This window comes from Oncorhynchus mykiss, chromosome 17 (assembly GCF_013265735.2).
Source record: "Oncorhynchus mykiss isolate Arlee chromosome 17, USDA_OmykA_1.1, whole genome shotgun sequence".
Lineage (NCBI taxonomy): Eukaryota > Metazoa > Chordata > Actinopteri > Salmoniformes > Salmonidae > Oncorhynchus > Oncorhynchus mykiss.
The window spans coordinates 39,498,942-39,522,108 of record NC_048581.1 but is presented as its reverse complement, the minus strand read 5'-3'; the positions used below and the strand labels follow the sequence as shown (position 1 = coordinate 39,522,108).

The following is a 23,167-nucleotide window of genomic DNA, read 5'->3' as shown; positions in this document are numbered from 1 at the left end:
TGGCGGGAGAAATACTAAACGAGACTAGCGAAGTCTCCACCCCTCTAAACAGAAAATGTCAGCCAACACACCCCCCCCCCCCCCCCCCTTCCAAAAACTTCCTGCTTGAAATCCCTTCACCCACTTTCAGCACTACCTTCACACAATCCTTGTGTCTAAATAACCAGTGACAGAAAACCAAAGCACCTGAACTACGATTGCTCATTAGTTGTCATATCTCAATCTTTTGACAATACCATTTATGTAGTCTGCCCATGAGAGATTATTGAGCTCTTGGCTAAACTTGAAAGGACATGCATTCATCCATGGATTGGTCATGTGGTTAAAGCTTTGAGTTCTCTCATCTGTGATATTTTACACACAACCTTGTGTGTTTGTAGTTTAGAAGTCTAGAAATGTTTTGGAGGTATAATTTGTACATGTCTCAGATTTTCTCTGCTAAAACCAGGGCATCAGGTACGTGTGCAGGTGCCCTTCACTCCAAAGAAGCTAGTGGCCAATTCACAGATATTAAGGCAAGCTGCAATGTGACCGGTGTCTACAGGCAGAGACCGTAAAGCCCTCGTGAAGAATAACGAAAACCACTTCTGAAAAAGAAATGTAATCCTGCTCATGTTTGAGTGCAAGGCGAGTTACTTTTATTTTGTATTTACAAAAGTGCCGGTCATTGTCATTTAATAAAATCATATTTTATAGCATGGTCTTCATTGTTGAACAATATTCAGCAAAAATTCTAATTTCCAAAAGTGGGCAGCAGAAGTACACAGAAATCGCTTTCCCTCAATGTATAATACTGTAGTTTGACTGTGTACAAATTCTATGCAAACGGCATCTTGTTATTGTTCTTTGCAAAGTCAAGCCTGTTGATTAAAGATCTCCAAACAGACTTATGCCACTGCAAAACATCCATCTAGATGAGTGGTAAAGCCAAAATTAATCTATAAATATTTATACACACATGAAGCAAGATTTTTACATTTTGCAAATATGTCTGCTGTCTTAATGATGTATAGAGTGTGTACACAAGGGGGAAGTAAACACTTGCATAACATTCAACAAAGTCCATTGAGCTCAGGGTCAGAGAGGATGGCCCCAGTCCTCTTCACACATCTTCCCTTTCTCCATAAACGTATACACACACCTTTGTCTCCATTCACCTCACGCACACCCTCCACTCATCATCTAGCTGGAGCCTTGAATCAGACCTTTGATCTTCTGTAGGTTGTGATCCAGGGCCCCGTTCAGAAACTGCACCCAGTTCAGGTCTGCTTCTAAACACACGTGACTCACCCTGAGGGAGGAGGACAAGAAGGCTGTGTCAAAGTAGAGTACACTAAAAAGCAATACTTTTCTTCCTTCCCTCATTCATCCACTTATCAAATCCTCTCAGACTGGTCCCCTTGATGAAAAACTAATAATATTGAGACAAAGAGTTTAAGTGAGATGTGATTTAAAGAGCAACTTAAGTCATTATTTCTCTCATGAAAGTGTGATGGCTGGCTTCCTCCCTACAACTATGATGCATCAGAAACTAGTGGTTCTCGGTAGACTGTAGCTCATCCGCTACCATTGTACAGTCGTGGCCAAAAGTTTTGAAAATGACACATTAATTTTCAAAGTCTGCTGCCTCAGTTTGTATGATGGGATTTTGCGAATACTCTAGAATGTTATGAAGAGTGATCAGATGAATTGCAAAGTCCCTCTTTGCCTTGCAAATGAACGAAATCCCCAAAAACATTTCCACTGCATTTCAGCACTGCCACAAAAGGTTACAGCTGACATGTCAGTGATTCTTTCATTAACACAGGTGTGAGTTGATGAAGACAAGGCTGAAGATCACTCCGTCATGCTGAGTGAGTTCGAATAACAGACTGGAAGTTTCAAAAGGAGGGTGGTGCTTGGAATCAATGTTCTTCCTCTGTCAACCATGGTTACCTACAAGGAAACACGTGCAGTCATCATTGCTTTGCACAAAAAGGGCTTCACAGGCAAGGATATTGCTGCAAGTAAGATTGCATCTAAATCAACCATTTATCAGATCATCAAGAACTTCAAATTGTTGTGAAGGCGGCTTCAGGGCACCCAAGTTCAGCAAGCGCCAGGACCGTCTCCTAAAGTTGATTCAGCTGCGGGATCGGGGCACCACCAGTACAGAGCTTGCTCAGGAATGGCAGCAGGCAGGTGTGAGTGTATCTGCATGCACAGTGAGGCGAAGACTTTTGGAGGATGGCCTGGTGTCAAGAAGGAAGCCACTTCTCTCCAGGAAAAACATCAAGGACAGACTGATATTCTGCAAAAGGTACAAGGATTGGACTGCTGAGGACTAGGGTAAAGTCATTTTCTCTGATGAATCCCCTTTCCGATTGTTTGGGGCATCCGGAAAAAAGCTTGTCCGGAGAAGACAAGGTGAGCGCTACCATCAGTCCTGTGTCATGCCAACAGTAAAGAGACCATTCATGTGTGGGGTTGCGTCTCAGCCAAAGGAGTGGGTTCACTCACAATTTCACCTAAGACACAGCCATGAATAAAGAATGGTACCAACACATCCTCCGAGAGCAACTTCTCCCAACCATCCAGGAACAGTTTGAAGACGAACAATGCTTTTTCCAGCATGATGGAGCACCTTCCCATAAGGCAAATGTGATAACTAACTGGCTCGGGGAACAAAACATTGATATTTTGGGTCCATGGCAGGAAACTCCCCACACCTTAATTTCATTGAGAACTTGTGGTCAATCCTCAAGAGGTGGGTGGACAAACAAAAACCCACAAATTCTGAAACTCCAAGCATTGATTTTGCAAGAACGGGCTGCCATCAGTCAGAATGTGGCCCAGAAGTTAATTGACAGCATGCCAGGGCGGATTGCAGAGGTCTTGAAAATGAAGGGTCATCACTGCAAACATTGATTCTTTGCATCAACTTCATGTAATTGTCAATAAAAGCCTTTGACACTAATGAAATGCTTGTAATTATACTTCAGTATTCCATAGTAACATCTGACAAAAATATCTAAAAACACAAGCAGCAAACTTTGTGGAAATTAATATGTGTCATTCTCAAAACTTTTGGCCACGACTGTCATTAGAAGCCAGTTCTATCAGGTCTTTTCTTAAGAATAATTTATAGATAAGCCTTGCCAAGTGGATGTTTCAGTAGCCAACAGGTAAAAACATAACACTGTCTACGTGGCTCACACAGACAAACAGGCCCTTCTATACACACCTGATGATATCCAACACTTTCTTTAGCACCAAGGTCAGTTTACATGCCTGGAACGAAGACAGAGAGCGTTTGGAAGAAACATAAAAGTAAATGTTGCTTTAACAATACAAGCCATCCCAAACATACTTAAACAGAAAATAAATTAAGTGTATGTATACAACATGCCAAGTTGTCTGTCTCCTCCGCTATTGTGTTTCAACTACTTCAACAAAGCCTTTCAATAAGGAAATCCTAATAGCATTAACAAAGTAAAACATTTAAATAATGGTATTATTCATTTGGATCCACCACTTCCAATTAAACAGCACAACTTTCGTCATGACTGAGGTACAATCACTTAATTATATACACTGTCTGGCACAAATGATCCAAGCGCCTTACGTTTTGATCCACTCCTGAGTAATCCATGGGTGGGTAGAGACTGAGTACCAGGTCATCAACACTGGAAGCACACAGAGAGAGTCAGAGGTCAACCCCATAAACAAGCGTTGGTTCCTGAGTTAAGCGTATTTCAAAGATTACTAGATCGATCATATACTGTGACCTTGTCCCCAAGGTCAGTGTCTGGTGTGGGCATTATATACACTTTGGCTAATGATGCACAAGCATGAGAACAAACTATTCTCAGTCATTACATGAGCATATCTGGTATTCAGTGTAGTTGTATCAACCTGCTTCCTAATTGTGCACCAATTGGCTACCAATGTGCACTCTTTATTTAAAAATGACTTTTGCTGCTTCATGTACTTGATGGCAAGGGTCTTTGGAGGTACTAGGAACCAACAATTTATTAAACTTCTGCAGAGTAATGCCAAAACCCGGTTTCCTTGAATGTTGGTGTGTCTATGGTTGCAAAATTCCAGAAATTCACTCCAAATTCCCAGAAATCCTGCTCATTGGACTCCAGATTACTTGCTCCTGATTCTGGCAATATTCCAACCGGCATTTCTGGAAAACAGTGGAATTTTGGGAAAGTTACCACCGCTCCTGCACTTTTAATTTCTCCTTTATATAGATCTGTCAATAGCCCACGGATCTAATCTCTTGAGTCTTGAGTCTGATTGTAGTGGGACACTAGCTACACCACTGCATTCAGAAGAAACTACTCCTTTGATTTGGTAGACATATTTTATGCCACAAACAGCTTGTCTGTACTTGTTTTGGAGTATAAGTATATGGAGTAGCCAGCCAAATCGAAAAAAATAGCCAGCCAGGGAGTTCCGGGCTGGGGGGGGTGTAATTGGATTCCATCTGAAATAAACAGCAAAATTATTGAATACTTGAATTACTTTACCTCCCAGATTGGTCAAATTTGTTGTGTTATTGAGTAGAAAGACATGACATTACAATTATTGAACATTTATTAATTGAGTGTTGTTTCAGATATTGTCTAGGCCAGGGGTCTCGAACCCTGTTCCAGGAGGGCTATCCTCCTGTAGGTTTTCGCTCCAACCCCAGTTGTAACTAACCTGGTTCAGTTTATCAACCAGCTAATTATTAGAATCAGGTGTGCGAGATTAGGGTTGGAGTGAAAACCTACAGGACCGTAGGTCTCCAGGAACAGGGTTGGAGAGCCCTAGTTTAGGCACAAAGTTGGTAAGGTTTCAGACCTGTCAAATCTCTGGTTGAGACTTTGAGGGAAGACGGTAGATAATTAATCTAGTCAGAAAAACGAGTCTACTGTTTCGATTTAGTTTGTGGCAAAAATGTAAGAAAACATTTGTTTTCTGTCAAGTAAACATGGATTCCCTGTTGAGAAACATAGAATTGCAGAAAATTTGTGTTAAAAATGCAACCCCCCCCCCCGCCTGATTGTAGAAAAGTGGGTGTGGACAAATCCAGGCGCCCATGAACTACAATTATGATTGAAGAATGAAGCAGGTGTTAAACATGGGCTTTGCTGCACAGAAAGCAGCAGTTAACTGCATTGTTGACACTAATCAAAATCAGTAGGCCTATATCATAATAAACTCGGCAAATTGAGTTTTTTTTCCAGAAAAAACTTAACATGTGTAAATATTTGTATGAACATAAGATTCAACAAGAGACAAACTGAACAAGTTCCAGACATGTGACAGAAATGTGTCCCTGAACAAAGGGAGGGGGGGGCACTTTGAGATATCAGATGATGTAAAAAGGGCTTTATAAAAAAATAAATAGATTTGATGTGGCCACAAGCTGTGTTAAGTACTGCAGTGCATCTCCTCCTCGTGGACTGCACTAGATTTGCCAGTTCTTGCTGTGAGATGTTACCCCACTCTTCCACCAAGGCACCTGCACGTTCCCAGACATTTCTGGTGGTATGGCCTTAGCACTCACCCTCCGATCCAACAGGTCCCAGACGTGCTCAATGGGATTGAGATCCGGGCTGCGTGAACATTGTCATTGCAGGCAATCTCAACGCAGTGCGTTACAGGGAAGACATCCTCCTCCCTCATGTGGTGCCCTCCCTGCAGGCTCATCCTGAGATGACCCTCCAGCATGTTCTGTGCGTGACTTCCTGCAAGACAGGAATGTCAGTGTTCTGCCATGGCCAGTGAAGAGCCCGGATCTCAATCCCATTGAACACGTCCAGCAACGGTGGGTTTGTGCCCATAGGCGAAGTTGTTGCCGATGATGTCTGGTGAGGACCTGCCTTACAACAGGCCTACAAGCCCTCAGTTCAGCCTCTCTCAGACAGTCTGAGCACCAGTGGAGGGATTGTGCATCCCTGGTGTAACTCGGGCAGTTGTTGTCATCCTGTACCTGTCCCGCAGGTGTGATGTTCGGATGTACCGATCCTGTGCAGGTGTTGTTACACGTGGTCTGCCACTGCGAGGATGATCGGCTATCCGTCCTGCCTCCCCTGTAGCGCTGTCTAGGCGTCTCAGTACGGACATTGTAATTTATTGCCCTGGCCACATCTGCAGTCCTCATGCCTCCTTGCAGCATGCCTAAGGCACGGTCACGCAGATGAGCAGGGACCCTGGGCATCTTTCTTTGTGTTTTTCAAAGTCAGTACAAAGGACTCCTTAGTGTCCTAAGTTTTCATAACTGTGACCTTAATTGCCTACCGTCTGTAAGCGTCTTAACGACCGTTCCACAGGTGCATGTTCATTAACTTCTTGGTGACAGGGGGCAGTATTTTCACATCCGGATGAAATACATGCCCAAATTCAACTGCCTGCTACTCATCCCCAGAAGATAAGATATGCATATTATTAGTAGTTTTGAATACAAAACTCTGAAGTTTCTAAAACTGTTTGAATCATGTCTGTGAGTATAACAGAACTTATTTAGCAGGCGAAACACCGAGGACAAACCATTCAGATTTTACATTTTTCTTTTGAGGTCACTCTTTTCAATGGGTTTTCATTGGGAATCCAGATTTTTAAGGGACCTTCTTGCAGGTCCTACCGCTTCCATTGGATGTCAGTCTTTAGAAATTGGTTGAGGTTTTTCCTTTGTTTAATGAAGAAGTCTTTATTTAAGTCGGCTGTTCAGAACGAGGGTAACTTGAAGTGTACTGTTAGAGGCGCGTGACCAGAAAGCTAGCTACAGTTTGTTTTCCTCCCGTATTGAACACAGATCACCCAGTCTTCAATTTTATTGATTATTTACGTTAAAAAAAAGTTGTAAAGTTGTATTACAAAAGTAGTTTGAAATGTTTTGGCAAAGTTTACAGGTAACTTTTGAGATATTTTGTAGTCACGTTGCGCAAGTTGAAACCGGTGTTTTTCTGGATCAAACGTGCCAAATAAATGGACATTTTGGATATATACCAACGGAATTAATTGAACAAAAGGACCATTGTGATGTTTATGGGACATATTGGCGTGCCAACAAAAGAAGCTCGTCAAAGTTAAGGCATGAATTATATTTTTATTTCAGCGTTTTGTGTCGTGCCTGCAGGGTTGAAATATGCTTATTTTTGTTTACTGGTGTGCTATCCTCAGATAATAGCATCTTTTGCTTTCGCCGAAAAGCCTTATTGAAATCTGACATGTTGGCTGGATTCACAACAAATGTAGCTTTAATTTGCTATCTTGCATGTGTGATTTAATGAAAGTTTGATATTTACGGTCATTTATTTGAATTTGGTGCTCTGCATTTTCCCTGGCTTTTGGCCAGGTGAGACGCGTCCCACATATCCCAGAGAGGTTAACTGTTTATGGTTCATTGAACAAGTATGGGAAACAAGGTTTAAACCCTTTACAATGAAGATATTTGGATTTTTACAAATTCTTTGAAAGACAGGGTCCTGAAAAAGGTATGTTTCTTTTTTTTGCTGAGTTTGTAATAATACCATACAAGTAGCTTTTAAAACTTTCAATCTGCTTTATTTTACCATATTTTGGACCAGAATGAGGCTCTCTCCACTACCTATTGTTCCTGCAGTGATGATTCGTCATCGAATGTTTTCATAATTTATCTGCAGATAATCTCCAAAATCGCTTGCAACATGCAACAATATCAGTTCATTGCAAAGTTGATCAGGCTGTTGATTGTGGCCTTTGGAATGTTGTCCCACTCCTCTCCAATGGCTGTGCAAAGTTGCTGGATATTCGCGGGAACTGGAACACGCTTTTGTACACGATCCAGAGCATCCCAAACAACTGGGTTGTGTCCATAGAAAAATAACAAAAATTCTGGCAACGGAACCGATAGAAAGCTGGTTTGGGTAGCAACCCTAGATTTGTGTCTGGACTAATATGTATATATATATATCTTGTGGAATGATGAAATAGTATGAATAAATTCATCAAAACACTAATGAAAATATGCCAATCATTATTTGAATATGTTGGTAACCCATTGTATACTGCTCAAAAAAATAAAGGGAACACTAAAATAACACATCCTAGATCTGAATGAATGAAATATTCTTATTAAATACTTTTTTCTTTACATAGTTGAATGTGCTGACACCAAAATCACAAAAATTATCAATGGAAATCAAATTTATCAACCCATGGAGGTCTGTATTTGGAGTCACACTCAAAATTAAAGTGGAAAACCACACTACAGGCTGATCCAACTTTGATGTAATGTCCTTGAAACAAGTCAAAATGAGGCTCAGTAGTGTGTGGCCTCCACGTACCTGGATTAAAGCATCCGCCAACTCCTGGACAGTCTGTGGTGGATGGAGCGAGACATGATGTCCCAGATGTGCTCAATTGGATTCAGGTCTGGGGAACAGGCGGGCCAGTCCATACCATCAATGCCTTCCTCTTGCAGGAACTGCTGACACACTCCAGCCACATGAGGTCTAGCATTGTCTTGCATTAGGAGGAACCCAGGGCCAACCGCACCAGCATATGGTCTCACAAGGGGTCTGAGGATCTCATCTTGGTACCTAATGGCAGTCAGGCTACCTCTGGCGAGCACATTGAGGGCTGTGCGGCCCCCCAAAGAAATGCCACCCCACACCATGACTGACCCACCGCCAAACCGGTCATGCTGGAGGACGTTGCAGGCAGCAGGACGTTCTCCACGGCGTCTTCAGACTCTGTCACATGTGCTCAGTGTGAACCTGCTTTCATCTGTGAAGAGCACAGGGCGCCAGTGGCAAATTTGCCAATCTTGGTGTTCTCTGGCAAATGCCAAACGTCCTGCACGGTGTTGGGCTGTAAGCACAACCCCCACCTGTGGACGTCGGGCCCTCATACCACCCTCATGGAGTCTGTTTCTGACCGTTTGAGCAGACACATGCACATTTGTGGCCTGCTGGAGGTCATTTTGCAGGGCTCTGGCAGTGCTCCTCCTGCTCCTCCTTGCACAAAGGCGGAGGTAGCGGTCCTGCTGCTGGGTTGTTGCCTTCCTACGGCCTCCTCCACGTCTCCTGATGTACTGGCCTGTCTCCTGGTAGCGCCTCCATGCTATGGACACTATGCTGACAGACACATCAAACCTTCTTGCCACAGCTCACATTGATGTGCCATCCTGGATGAGCTGCACTACCGGAGCCACTTGTGTGGGTTGTAGACTCCGTCTCATGCTACCACTAGAGTGAAAGCACCAGCATTCAAAAGTGACCAAAACATCAGCCAGGAAGCATAGGAACTGAGAAGTGGTCTGTGGTCACCACCTGCAGAACCACTCCTTTATTGGGGGTGTCTTGCTAATTGCCTATAATTTCCACCTGTTGTCTATTCCATTTGCACAACAGCATGTGAACTTTATTGTCAATCAGTGTTGCTTCCTAAGTGGACAGTTTGATTTCACAGAAGTGTGATTGACTTGGAGTTACATTGTGTTGTTTATGTGTCCCCTTTATTTTTTTGAGCAGTGTATAAAAGTGATAATGCCCTCAAATGCGGTGTTGAGGATATATTGGCACGGGACTTTACCGGTAGGTGTGTGCCTGCATAAGTGTGTCCCCCTGTTTAATATGTGTGGGAGATTATGCATTTGCCTTATTTCTTTGATATTAATAGACAATTATATACACTTAATAAATAGTATGACCTTTCTATTCTGTTGAGTTGTGTGTTCCTGTAAAGGGATGGGTTCCACTTTAGCTTTCCGCAGTTAGCCTGGGCTATGGTCAAGGAAATGGGTTTTTGCCAGAGATACAGTTGAAGTCGGAAGTTTACATACACCTTAGCCAAATACATTTAAACTTTCAATTCCTGACATTTAATCCTAGTAAAAATTCTGTTTTAGGTCAGTTAGGATCACCACTTTATTTTAAGAATGTGAAATGTCAGAATAATAGTACAGAATGATTTATTTGTTTCATCACATTCCCAGTGGGTCAGAAGTTTACATACACTCAATTAGTATTTGTTAGCATTGCCAATTGTTTAACTTGGGTCAAACGTTTTGGAAAGCCAAGCTTCCACAAGCTTCCCACAATAAGCTGGGTGAATTTAGGCCCATTCCTCCTGACAAAGCTGGTGTAACTGAGTCAAGTTTGTAGGCCTCCTTACTCACACATGCTTATTCAGTTCTGCCCACATATTTTCTATGGGATTAAGGTCCGGGCTTTGTGATGGCAACACCTCAACTCTGTTGTCCTTAAGCCATATTGCCACATATTTGGAAGTATGCTTGGTGTCATTGTCCATTTGGAAGACCCATTTGGAACCAAGCTTTAACTTCCTGACTGATGTCTTGAGATGTTGCTTCAATATATCCACATAATTATTCTTCCTCATGAAGCCATCTATTTCGTGAAGTGCACCAGTCCCTCCTGCAGCAAAGCACCCCCACAACATAATGCTGCCACACCCGTGCTTCACAGTTGGGATGGTGTTCTTCAGCTTGCAAGCCTCCCCCTTTTTCCTCCAAACATAATGATGGTTATTATAGCCAAACAGTTATACTTTTGTTTCATCAGACCAGAGAACATTTCTCCAAAAAGTAAGATTTTTGTCCACATGTGCAGTTGCAAACCGTAGTCTGGTTTATTTATGGCGGTTTTGGAGCAGTGGCTTCTTCCTTGCTGAGCAGCCTTTCAGGTGATGTTGATATAGGATTCATTTTACTGGATATAGATACTTTTGTACCTGTTTCCTCCAGCATCTTCACAAGGTCCTTTGGTGTTGTTCTGGGATTGATTTGCACTTTTCGCACCAAAGTATGTTCAATCTCTAGGAGACAGAACTTTCTGAAAGGTATGACGGCTGCATGGACCCATGGTGTTTATACTTGCGTACTATTGTTTGTACAGAGGAACATGGTACCTTCAGGCATTTGGAATTTTTTTCTGAGGTCTTGGCTGATTTCTTTTGGTTTTCCCATGATGTCAGCAAAGAGGCACTGAGTTTGAAGGTAGGCCTTGAAATATATCCTTAGGTCCACCTCCAATTGACTCAAATTATGTCAATTAGCCTATCAGATGCTTCTAAAGCCATGACATCATTTTCTGGAAGTTTCCAAGTTGTTTAATTAAAGGCACAGTCAACTTAGTGTATGTAAACTTCTGACTCACTGGAATTGTGATAGTGAATAAGTGAAACAATCTGTCTGTAAACAATTGTTAGGAAAATTACTTGTGTCATGCACAAAGTAGATGTCCTAAACGACTTGCCAAAACTATAGTTTGTTAACAAGAAATTTGTGGAGTGGTTGAAAAAATATTTTTAATGACTCCAATCTAAGTGTGTGTAAACTTCTGACTTCAACTGTAGCTTGAGTTGACAATAACTGATAGAAACCTACAGACTGCATTCCATAGACAAGATGTGGTGTGTGACCTGAGATAGCCTGGAAGAGTTTAGAACAACGCCTCATTGTCTCATCATCCTGGCATCTGGGAAACTAAGCCAGGGTGGGTGGTAAAACAACATCCGGTGTAAATAATCAGGAGATGAACCTTATGAGAGTACTGGCTTATGAGAGTACTGGAACCAGCGCTGACTAAGCACTTTTAAGTTCTACATAATGTCTATCATTATCAGTTATGCACTCGGCAACACACACTTCGGAGTGTGGGGTCGACGGTTTCATTATTGCAATAATTAATCGATATTGAATAAAGTTGATTGTTTGAAGAAATGACAGTCTCACTTGATTAGAATATTCCACAACATACAGGCGACATACAAACATAAAACTCTGTGGTGAGTGTAATTCAACCATTCTCTAATGGATGATTAATATGATGAGGGTGAATCAACTAGGCTAGGGGTAGAGTTTCCATGAAACGTTTTCATATTATAATCTACAGTACTTCTGACTAGTGCATTAGACTAGAATTGTTGTCAAAGTGAAATATTCTATAAAGTACTTTTCAGCAAGTGTTTTTATGGCATGTCAACGCATACTAGGTGTGGTAAAGTTACAAGCTAGAAATTGCACTGTACACTATTTTGTCCTGTCACACCAAAATGGAATAACTTGTTCTCAGACTAGCTTTTACTAGCATTCTAGCTGAGTGAAACACCCTTAGTAACAAACCAAAGTAGTAAAGAGCTGTTTTGATGACACCTTCAAGGTCATCTGCCAAACACCAAAATCAACCCTCTAACCTAGCTCTACACCCTAATAAGCACTTATGTAGACTAAACTGCCTTAACTTCTCTTTCCCTTTAAATGCATAGGTGAGGAAAGGGCTAGGAGTGGATTTGGAATTGACCATCCTCTTTTACCTGGGGCTGATCTCCTTGCTGATATCGGCCAGGTCGTCCAGCTGCGCCACAGTCTCTGGTATGCTTACGTTGCCATTGGCCTTGACGGCAGACAACAGCTTCCTCAGGCAGGCAGCAGATGCTTTCATCAGGCCCTGGCAAGGCGCCATGAGCTGGCGGTCCTCCTCGGACCAGTATGTGTCCTGGTTGCCCCGCGAGTCCTGGTCCTCGTCATCCAACACATCACTGAATGGGTCCTGGCTCTCAGCCTGTGCCTAGTGGGAGGGAGAGGGGATTTGAGTATATAAACTAGGGCTATGTCACAATTATTGTTCCTTCCTCCGAAAGCGTGCACTTGTTCACTTCCTTTCACTGATTTAAAAGGAAATTACTGGTACAAGACATATGGTCTCCCTTCAGCATCCACAAATCCAATACTTTGTAATGAACGAGTGTACACTTCAGGATAATTAAATAATATATATTATTGGGACACACCCAAGCGAACAAGTATAGGATACAAAAGGGACATGTGGAGACAGACATGGCAACATAAGGTGACATTACATTTTCAGCTCAATGAAAATGCTAATGTATTCATGGAAAATGTGTACAGCCATTTTTATTAAGTTAGCTACAACTATAAAAGGGTTATTTTCGTGAAGAAAATGTGGTGAGAAGTGAAATGAAGCCATCATTGGTGAAAGAGTAAAGGGCACCTGTTCCATCTCCTCTATGGCATCCTTTACCACCCCGATATAGGAGGCCAAGACCCCCAGCACTGCTGCCCGGTTATCTGCATGGACAAACACGACAGGCACATGCTCTTATGGCCCTATGGTTTTCGTAACAATCAGATTGTAGAAAGGGCTGTATAAAAACGCCAGCAGTTGCATGCCTAACCATGTATATTTATGGCTCTGGGCCAGACATTATATACACTAGATTTTTTTTACAGGAATATACTGTATTAACATGAGAATGTACACAGTTGGGGATTGCTTTGGAATAGTTCTTCCTTGTACATAAAACACTTGATTACGTGGGTGCCAATCAAAATGTATCATCCTTTTCTTACACAGCTTATCTTTGTCAGAAAAATATGTTCTAGACTAGAGCCAAGTATTATGAAATGTTTGTTTTTCGCCAGACATAATAGGACCCGTTTCCCCAAAAAAGCACCTGGATGATCTTGGAAGAATGTCCATGGACAGAGGAGTCAAATATATAACTTTTTGGACAAAATGGGTCCCATTATGCCTGCAGAAAACCAAACACTACATTCCTCAGTAAGAACCTTACACCAACGGTCAAGCACGGTGGTGGTAGTGTGATGCTTTGAGGATGCTTTGCTGCCTCAGGACCTGGGCAACTTGCCTTGATAGAAGGAACTGTGAATTTTGCTCTGAATCAGATAATTCTAAGGGAGAATGTCAGGCCATCCGTATGGGAGCTGAAGCGCAGCAAAACAATGATCCCAAACACACAATCAAGTCCACATGAAAATGTCTAAAAAGCAACAAATTTGAAGTTTTGGAATGGCCCAGTCAAAGTCCAGACCTAATCTCAATTGAGATGTGCAGGACTTGAAACGAGAAGTTCATGCTTGAAAACCCACAAATGTCGCCGTGTTAAAGCAGTTCTACATGGAAGAATGGGCCAAAATTCCTCCACAGCAACGCGAGACTGACCCACAACTACAGAAAGCATTTGGTTGGAGTCATTGCAGCTAAAGGTGGCACAACCAGTTAAGAGTAAGGGGGGAAATTACTTTTTCACACTGGGGCATTGGGTGTTAGATAACTTGGTTTATGAAATAAGTAAGTAATTGTTATTTGTTCACTCAGGTTCCATTGATCTAATATTAGGTTTTGGTTGAAGACCTGATAACATTCAGAATCAAAAAGAGAAAATTAGAAAGGGGGCAAATACTTTTTCACAGCACTGTATACTTAAATGCCTCATGAGCTTTGATCAACCCAAAATATCAGCTTGTTTGACGCCAATGTTTGTTTACAATGTAAATGTAAACAAACGTCTAAAACAGTACTTAAAACAGTCCTTCCTTCCATAGCTCTGTCTATGAATTTGAGAAGTGTTACATTTCTCCAGGCCCATCCCCTTTTAACTAAAACAGAAGCAGGGTGGCCACTTTGTTATTGCTACAATTAAGGATTCTTGCTTTAAAAGAGCCCTGTACTACAAATGTAAGTTGAGGAGTTAGCGAGACAACTTTAGTCAACTTTGAGTTCTATTTAGGATAACCGGTACCATGAAATTGGCTCATCTTTTATACAGGTACATTTCTATGGCAACAAATCATTCAGATCTAACCTGCTCCGGGGTAGGCTAACTTAGGGCTAACTACATTTAACCTGAATGAAGTGTCAAGAGGCACAAGTTGAGGACCAATGAAATCAGATTCCCTCCCTCTTACAAAGATTGCGTCATTATCCACTTGATTTGCGGAAGAGTGATTAAATATTTATTAAATCAAATGCGTTTGTGTGTGTTAAAAATAGTCATGTTAAAATACCTATCACATTACACATTTAGTAATGATAAATGCATTGGAAACTTCACACAGTAAAACTTTAGAGGGGAAGAAAGCTGCTTGTACATTGATAAAGACACCAAAGTAATAAAATAAAGACGGCACTTCTAAAAGTCAATTTCACACGATAGCCTGCTGAATTTGCAAAACTTCTTAATTGATGTTTCAACATCGTCCTACTGAAGAGTTCGGCGTTCGACTAGCAAGTGTGGCATGCACACGCAGTTACAAGTCTGCTAGAGTTAGCAGCAGGCAGATGAGCAATTTCCACTGTTGTAGTACGTATGAAGCCTGAGCTGGAATGGAAGGTAACTGAAACTGACTAGCTTTAGAAAACCCTGAATAGATCTAGCTTGCTTCGTAGTATACTTTTCTGGACATGGAGGCTCAGGGCTGCGTTCAGCAGGGCAAACCGTTGTGGAACATTCAGATCGAAATAGACACGTCTTGTTCACACAATCTGACAGGTACAGTAAGCAATCATGCCAGCTCTATTCATGTCATTTTTATCTGCAACGTTCAGTACATGCTGAACTAGATGGATTCTGTAAAGTTTACTCACCTCTTGGTAAGTGTGCAAACTGGTCACACGCTGACCACACCCCACCTGTAGATTGGAGCTGTTCCTGTGATAAACTAAATACAAAAGCTTTAGTAAGTATTGTAGGTCCTTCAATAAAACTGTATAATTCTCCTGTCTGACACACTAGCTAGGATTCCATCCAATTGGCGACAGATTTTCATGCAAAAATCTGCATTAAAACAATACGCACATTTTTCACCAGAGATGTTTCTATGAAATTGACTTGTGCGGATAAAAGGCTGTGTGTGATGACGTAATGCACATTAAAAATAACTTTTCGGTTAAATTCTCATGTCCCGAATAAAAAAATACAAGTTCAGATGGTTTTCAATCGCATTTTCAACTATACGAATGGTTTTGTTACAAAAACTGTTGCGTTATATAGCAAATGTGCCCACTCCCGTATTTGCACATGCGCTCTGGTCAACAGCCCGCAGATACAGTGGAGGTAGGCTAGCCTAAATGATGACGCTATTAAGAGCGATTATTTTTGTCAAATGGCAGCCAAGCATCAATCGTCATGTCACCAGAACAGAACACTTTCCAATATTTATTGGAAAAGGGCATCAAGCTGATCACATGCACTTTTACCAAACTGTGAAGTTCATAACTTATTTTATCTGTTGCCTAATAAACCACATGCTTTCCCAAGTAGTAGTGGGAGAACCACAACATATCATTGTGTGATTTGCGCATAAAAAGCTGTTTCCAATCGCCATTTCACGCATAATTAATTTTACTGACACAAAAAGATTCCACCATGTTGAACAAACACATTTTGTTTCGGCATTTATGAAATTGTACTGACATTTCCTTTTTCCATCACCTACGCGTTGACTTTCCCACGTGTCAGGTAATTAATCTGCATTGAACTGTTTGGATCGAAACCTGCTAGTTGACATGCTAAAAAAGCAAAGTTCACCCAAGTGATTCCCAAACATTTTTATAGAAAAGCCAACGATAAAGGCTTACGTAATTTTTTATTTTATTGTGTTGCATTGTTGGTGGTAGCCACACCTGATTCAGAAGTCCTGCGCACCGCACCGGGTAGGCAAAGTGTTCCCATTGTGGACGATTTCATTTTTCTGAAAAGACAAACTTCGCCAACCCAGCATACTGGGAGATCTGTGGCTAGGTGTACATACTGCGCTGGCCAATCGGATAGCTAAAATCACTGTGCCTACAAGCTTCCACGACCTGGCCAGAGCAAAGTTTGATACCAGCCTAAGAGAATATCAAACTTTTAAAACCATGACCAGAGACTGTCAAATAATACCGCAAAGAGTTTGTTTTTATGAGTTCATGTTTAAGTTTTTAATCAACACTATTACAAAGCACACTTCTCCCACCTCCCACTTCAGCTGCAATGAATGAGTAGCCAAGTATATCGATATCCCTGCGTTTTTATTCATTATTAGCAGCTCGTCATGTCCTTTTTAGTATTGAGGAATATTTAACTTTCTCTGGTCATAGTAACAACATGAATTTGTGCATGAGGCAGATGCAGAGCGACTCAAGGTTTTCCATCAGGTGGAAGACTGTGTCCCCTCTCTGGTCAGTCCCACCGGATGAAAGGAAGGAGAGAGCAGGGACCATGAGCAGCCTCTGCTGCTCTATCCCTCCTTCCGCGGATACTAATGCCTTGTTCAAAACAAATGGGAACTCAGAAATCTCCGAATTCAGTGCATTCAACAGAACTGGAAACTCAAAAACGGTCATCCAACTAGGCATTCCAAGTCGGAAAATCTGGGCTCTTTCTAGAGCAGTTGTCTTCAAAGCATGACCATCAGTCCATTAAAATAAAAAAGCGAATTATTTCAATTTATGTTCAGCTGTACCTTGTAATTGCTACACCAACTGATCTATTTTGCATCAAAGCTCAAGTTCTGAAATAATATGGTCTGAGAAGAACAATATTGGCAGGTCAGACATATAGCCAAAATGCTATAATAATATTAGGCCTACTGCACAAACCTCATTCCTACAGAACTGTTTTTACTAGGGTAATGTTTTTTTAAAAAGATGAGTATAAGATCTCGGCTTGCTTTTTGACTGTGAAAGTGATATTGGGGCCTCCCGGGTGGCGCAGTGGTTAAGGGTGCTGTACTGCAGCGCCAGCTGTGCCATCAGAGTCCCTGGGTTCGCGCCCAGGCTCTGTCGTAACCGGCCGCGACCGGGAGGTCCGTGGGACGACGCACAATTGGCCTAGCGTCACCCGGGTTAGGGAGGGCTTGGTCGGTAGGGGTGTCCTTGTCTCATCGCGCACCAGCGACTCCTGTGGCGGGCTGGGCGCAGTGTGCGCTAGCCAGGTGCACGGTGTTTCCTCCGGCGCATTGGTGCGGCTGGCTTCCGGGTTGGATGCGCGCTGTGTTAAGAAGCAGTGTGGCTTGGTTGGGTTGTGTATCGGAGGACGCATGACTTTCAACCTTCGTCTCTCCCGAGCCCGTACCGGAGTTGTAGCGATGAGACAAGATAGTAGCTACTACAACAATTGGATACCACGAAATTGGGGAGAAAAAGGGGTAAAAAAAATAAATAATAATAATAATAATTTTTTTTAAAGTGATCTTGACTCATTTCTAAGTGACTATATTACCCCTTTTTCTCCCCAATTTCGTGGTATCCAATTGTTGTAGTAGCTACTATCTTGTCTCATCGCTACAACTCCGGTACGGGCTCGGGAGAGACGAAGGTTGAAAGTCATGCGTCCTCCGATACACAACCCAACCAAGCCACACTGCTTCTTAATATTTTATCCTCGCGTCTGTCTCCCAGGCCTTCGATTCCCACAATGCATTGCGGGCATGAAAACTGTCACTGGGTGCATATTACCTACAGCGATTACACATGCCTTAGTAACAAAATTATTGTTTGTGCAACTAAGCTTGAAGCAGCCTCCTCAACTTCAAAACTGGTCCACCAGCTTTACCCAAATGCTGTCAAAGCGAGCAAAGTTGGCTGCAAAGACTACAAGTTTTGAAGGCAATTGCCAAAGAAGAAACATTTTGCTTGACAGAGCTTCAAGTAAGATTTCTTAAATAAGTTGTCAATGACATTTTCTGAGAATATTAACAGTGGGTTGAATGAATACATGTGAGAAAAACAATTGGGAACCTTTTCCTTTAATAAGACTCTGCATCAATTCTACTAAGGACACCCTGAAAAATAGTTATTTTATTGTTTGTTTTGTATCTGACTAAATATCTCCATAAAATTACTCTGTTCAATTCCAAACTCCTGCACTCCAAATGTAGGCAATAACAAATCCTACACAGTAAATAGCCATGTAAAAAAAGGTTTAGTTTAAATTCTAACTAATAACTAGCCTCAACATTGTAATGCATATCAATGTAGATTGTTTCAAGGCTGTGGGCAGTGTTACCTCTGTAGTGGGGAACTGACGATGACATCCACCAGTTGCACAATGCCATCTAGCACCTCAGCTGTGGCATCTCTCACCAGTCTCCTCAATGTGATACCTACACAAGGAGTAGGAGAGAATTTTAAGACAACTAGCTTCCGTAGAGTACAACTAAAAAACCAATAGGGTGCATCTGTTTGTTTTTTGGGGGGCGGCATATTCAGGGATTAAAGCAACAACAAAACATGACTGATAGTTAAGTCGATCTGAGATTGATTTTCTGAGGCCAGGTTAACCACACCTTTCATGTAAAAAAAGTAATGACCATCATGCTTGTAGAGAAAGAGGGTAATTTTGTACATGTATTAAACTGCGAGTTTGACCAATTCCAGTCCCCTTACATAGGATCCTCTCCGGGATCATGTTTATGTACAAGGACTGAGAATACTTTTTACACCTAAATTAATTCAAATTAAATGTTTCTGATGCCATCTAAAATAGAATTTGCACCTCCGGAAATGATCCCAATAACATATTGGTAAAAATGATATAATTTTTATATATTGGACCATGTGCCTATTATCATATACATCATTAGCAATGAGCACTATAATCTATAGCCCAACTGATGCTGCATAGTGGCTATAAATACATAGGCTGAAGAATGGGGTTTGTCCTTCTGCATTTACCTATTGGACACAACATACTGATTATTATTATTTACTCTAAGAATTTTTTGGGGACTTCTATTTTAAAGCATTTCATTGCCCTTGTTAGACACCATTGTCCCTTTATTAAGAGTGAGCCTCGAGAGGAATATTAATCTTGCATAGAACACACAAGCCGACTAGGTAAAAAGTTCTAACTATTCTAATATGGGGTTGTCTGATTTTGTTTTAATAACATGGCAAAAATAGTACCACTGGAAAATTACACCCCGAGTGATAAAGTGTGGGCTTTGAACCACTGAGTTGAGGGCTGCGGCAGTGCATATTATAGACTTTTTAATTTCCTTCATCTGAATATCTGAGTGTCAGCAACAATCATGCATGTCAGTTCAATGCACAAAGCATATCAGAGAAAATAAAATATTGTAGAATGCATTTGGGGATTTATTTCATAGGACAGACCTGATTCTGTAATCTTCAGTCCCCCCCACCACCTCCCCAGAGAATTGTATTGTGGATCTACACTGACCTCAAAGAGAACTCTTACCACCGCATATTATGTTGACTTCAAGCAATCGAGTATTTCCTTATTGATCAGGGTAATAATTCCAACAAGGCATGCATATATCAGTCCTACATGCAGACACTTTCTGCATTTTCTGTAGCTTACCATGGCTTTTGGGCAACCAGTAATACACAGTGGATAGTGCCAAAACGCTCTTCTGGATGGATTCAGCAAACTTCTCACCATCCTGATGAGGAGGAAGAAGAAGTGGAAACATTTACTAATGACAAAATGTTTACTAGCATTATGGTTATAACTCAATTAAAATTGAACTTCAAGCCCATGTTTTAGAGACGACGGGGAATGCAGCAGCAAAGTGTAAGAAGGGTTGAGGGGGATTGGTTAAGGTTTCAGACTTTCAGTTTTGGGATTTGTTTGACGTGTTTTAATCTACAGTTTGAGGCATGTACCACCACGATTGGGAGACTGACTGTCGTGGTCTTCCATGCCTGACTGCAGTGCCTGTCAGCAATCCCCCTGTCGCTGGTGGCAGCTTCCCAGTAGTTTGTGTCAATATTTTGGGCCAATAATTATGGATGAGGGATGATGACAACTATTGTACCCTTGAGTAACTGTCACCGAGGAGAACCATATTACTTAGCTAAACATTTGTAAATTCAGTTTTACCTCTTGTGTTGGCAAGGGAGGCTTAGAGAAGGCAAGGCTGAGTTTAGTGGCTTCCTGTGAGGCTGCTTTCACTGCTTGCACTGAGGATTGGAGGGTTAGCGTTATTCACAGCTTTTTTTTATTTTTTTATCACCGAAGCCTTAGAAAGATAACCAAAGGCAATATGAAAGGAAATGTCAGTGCAATTGAGTCACATCTTGATGTGTGTTAAAGAAAGCAAAACTCAACTCAGCGTATCCCAGAAGTTTGACAGGTTGAACACCCCATTGGACTCGTTGGACTCCCCATCTGAAGACAAACAACGTTACAACAATTTCTGAATATGCTAATTAGCTAGCTACTTATATAATTGATTATAGCTTTAGCAAACGTGAGCTAGCTAGGAAGACTTAAGAAGCTAAAACATCCTATATTTAATTTAGCTCCCTCAGAAGGCACGCCATGTTTGCTATCTGCATCAAAACGGTGTTGTTAACGTTAGCGAAGCTAGCCTCCTAGCTAACGTTACCACCATGTTGCTAGCTAACAACAGCTATCACATGGCTCTAGATTGAAGCAAGCTATCTAAATGGTAAACATATCAATACAAAAAGCTGGAAACACCATTCACATAGCTACCCTTTACTCGGTCTCGAACACCCTGGACCGAGTTTAGGAGATTCCGTAAAGGTACCGACACGTCCGCACAAGAATTATCAGCACTCATGGCACCATGTACACACGCACAACTTCATGCTATTCTGGAACTATTATTTAGAACATTTTTGTAATGGCAGTCGGAAGAAAACAAGTGACACACCATCATAGCTCGGTTTCTGACTCCACCTTGGGGCAGTCTCATGTTACTGCAATCAGATTAGTTTATTTCACTAACAGTAAACCAACAAATTAATTCAGATATGCCTAATTTCTCTGAAGTTCTGTCAATTAAAAAACAAATGGTGGTGCTTCAATAAACATGTTGATGAACCAGATAACAATAAACGTAATTCAAATGAACAGTTGTGTCAAATATGTTTATAATTTATCCAAGATAGACCACGGCCTTGTCGTTTCAAATCGGAGCAAATAAATCATAGTGGGCACAGCCTATTACTCGCTAACGAGATCCTATTGCCGCGTTCTAGCATATATTTGCATATTTCGGTTAGTACGTCATACTTGAGTAAAAGTAAAGATACCTTAATAGAACATGACTCAAGTAAAAGTCACCCAGTAAAATACTACTTTAGTAAAAGTCTTGAAAGTATCTGGTGTTAAATATACGTAAGTATCAAAAGTAAACATAATTGCTCAAATATACTTAAAAGAAAAATCCACCCAAAGCCACTCTTCCCTGTCCACATATTAGTGGTACATAACATTTTTGTGAACAAATGTTTAATTTTGTCGTAAGGTTGGTAGCAACACGTGGAAATCTGTTGCAGCTCAAATCGACTACAAAGTCCACAATGCAATGCTTTCTAGGGTATGGCTGGCTAGCTAGCTAGCAAACGTAGCTACACACAACAATACAAAAGTCAATAACAGCAGTCAGCTAGTTAGCTGTAAAATCACCTAAACAAGCTGCGCTATCAATTTAGGAGTTTACAATATCCCAATGTTCGACCTGCAGTACAGATCATTGTGCCTCAGAGTGGAGTCTGGCATTCGTACCGCACCATGCAATGCACTCTGGACTGAAGAGGCAGACAAATAGGAGAAATGTGTTTGACCCTCTGTTATTAAAAAGAAAACATTCTCGAGGTAGGAATCAATGGCTCCTTCGAGAGAAGACAACCTATTGCAATTGTATTGCAAGTATTGAAAATGTATGATAGAAGTTTTCACGATCTCTAAAACTCGTATTCCTATATTTTATTTGAAAAAAATATTAATACAAAATACAAAAATGAAATGGGGAACAAAAGTATATAAAGAATATACAAAGGACAGTTGGGCTAGGGTACAATATCACATTACATAAGGACGTTAAGGGACATACACACATTTGTCATTCTAACAGTATTTAATTGTCTTAAAATATCGTTCAATTTATTTTTGTACGGTAATACAATGTGGTGTTTTGTTTGAAAATGTACATTTGTGAATATGAAATTTGGCCAAAAGAATAATGAAATGAATTACGTAACATTGTTCTACTTATTTCTATCAAAAGTAAATCATCCAAGCAGCACATCTCTCTATAATAGTGTAAAATCTTCATAAATGTGTTCAATTATAAATCTACTTACACTAATAAAATGCCAAAAACGATACAAACGGGGTTGTTTCTGGGTGGTCATTACAAAAGGTTAAAAAAAAGTGTTATGTTATGTGCCACACTGTCACGTTCTGACCTTAGTTCTGTTATTATATCTTTGTTTTAGTATGGACGAAAACCCTTACAGAAACACCCACCAACCAAGGACCAAGCAGCGTGGTAACGGGCAGCAGCAGCAGCAGGACTCCTGGTCATGGGAGGAGATACTTGACGGCAAGGGACCCTGGGCACAGGCTGGGGAATATGAGGAGGCAGCGCGACAGGCACGAG

At 41.3% G+C, this 23,167-nt stretch overlaps 1 protein-coding gene across 2 annotated transcripts; it reads right to left on the bottom strand.

Annotated features, from left to right (window-relative positions):
* Window positions 1-610: 610 nt before the first annotated feature.
* Window positions 611-21,413, bottom strand: ccndbp1 (cyclin D-type binding-protein 1). 2 transcript variants are annotated; one of them, XM_021568442.2, is made up of 11 exons: window positions 21,253-21,413; window positions 20,863-20,922; window positions 20,635-20,714; window positions 20,113-20,194; window positions 18,796-18,892; window positions 15,393-15,466; window positions 12,996-13,072; window positions 12,298-12,551; window positions 3,605-3,665; window positions 3,224-3,270; window positions 611-1,291 (listed from the first exon to the last, which is right to left on the bottom strand). In XM_021568442.2, exons 1-11 carry the CDS (start codon window positions 21,338-21,340, stop codon window positions 1,183-1,185), a joined length of 1,029 nt encoding a protein of 342 aa, XP_021424117.2. In that variant the 5' UTR covers window positions 21,341-21,413; the 3' UTR covers window positions 611-1,182. The 2 variants fall into 2 exon arrangements, with proteins under 2 accessions (XP_021424117.2, XP_036805759.1); XM_036949864.1 differs by lacking the exons at window positions 611-1,291; window positions 3,224-3,270; window positions 3,605-3,665 and adding an exon at window positions 3,672-4,171.
* Between the last annotated feature and the right edge of the window lie 1,754 nt (window positions 21,414-23,167).

What these genes read in the sequence shown, in the direction of transcription:
- ccndbp1 (XM_021568442.2), bottom strand. Translation starts at nt 21,340, where the DNA reads ATGAGTGCTGATAATTCTTGTGCGGACGTGTCGGTACCTTTACGGAAT. An exon ending in CTCCCTTGCCAACACAAGAG is followed by an intron (nt 20,195 to 20,634) that starts GTAAAACTGAAT and finishes CCTCCTCATCAG; the next exon opens with GATGGTGAGAAGTTTGCTGA. An exon ending in GTTTGCACACTTACCAAGAG is followed by an intron (nt 13,073 to 15,392) that starts GTGAGTAAACTT and finishes TTGTCCATGCAG; the next exon opens with ATAACCGGGCAGCAGTGCTG.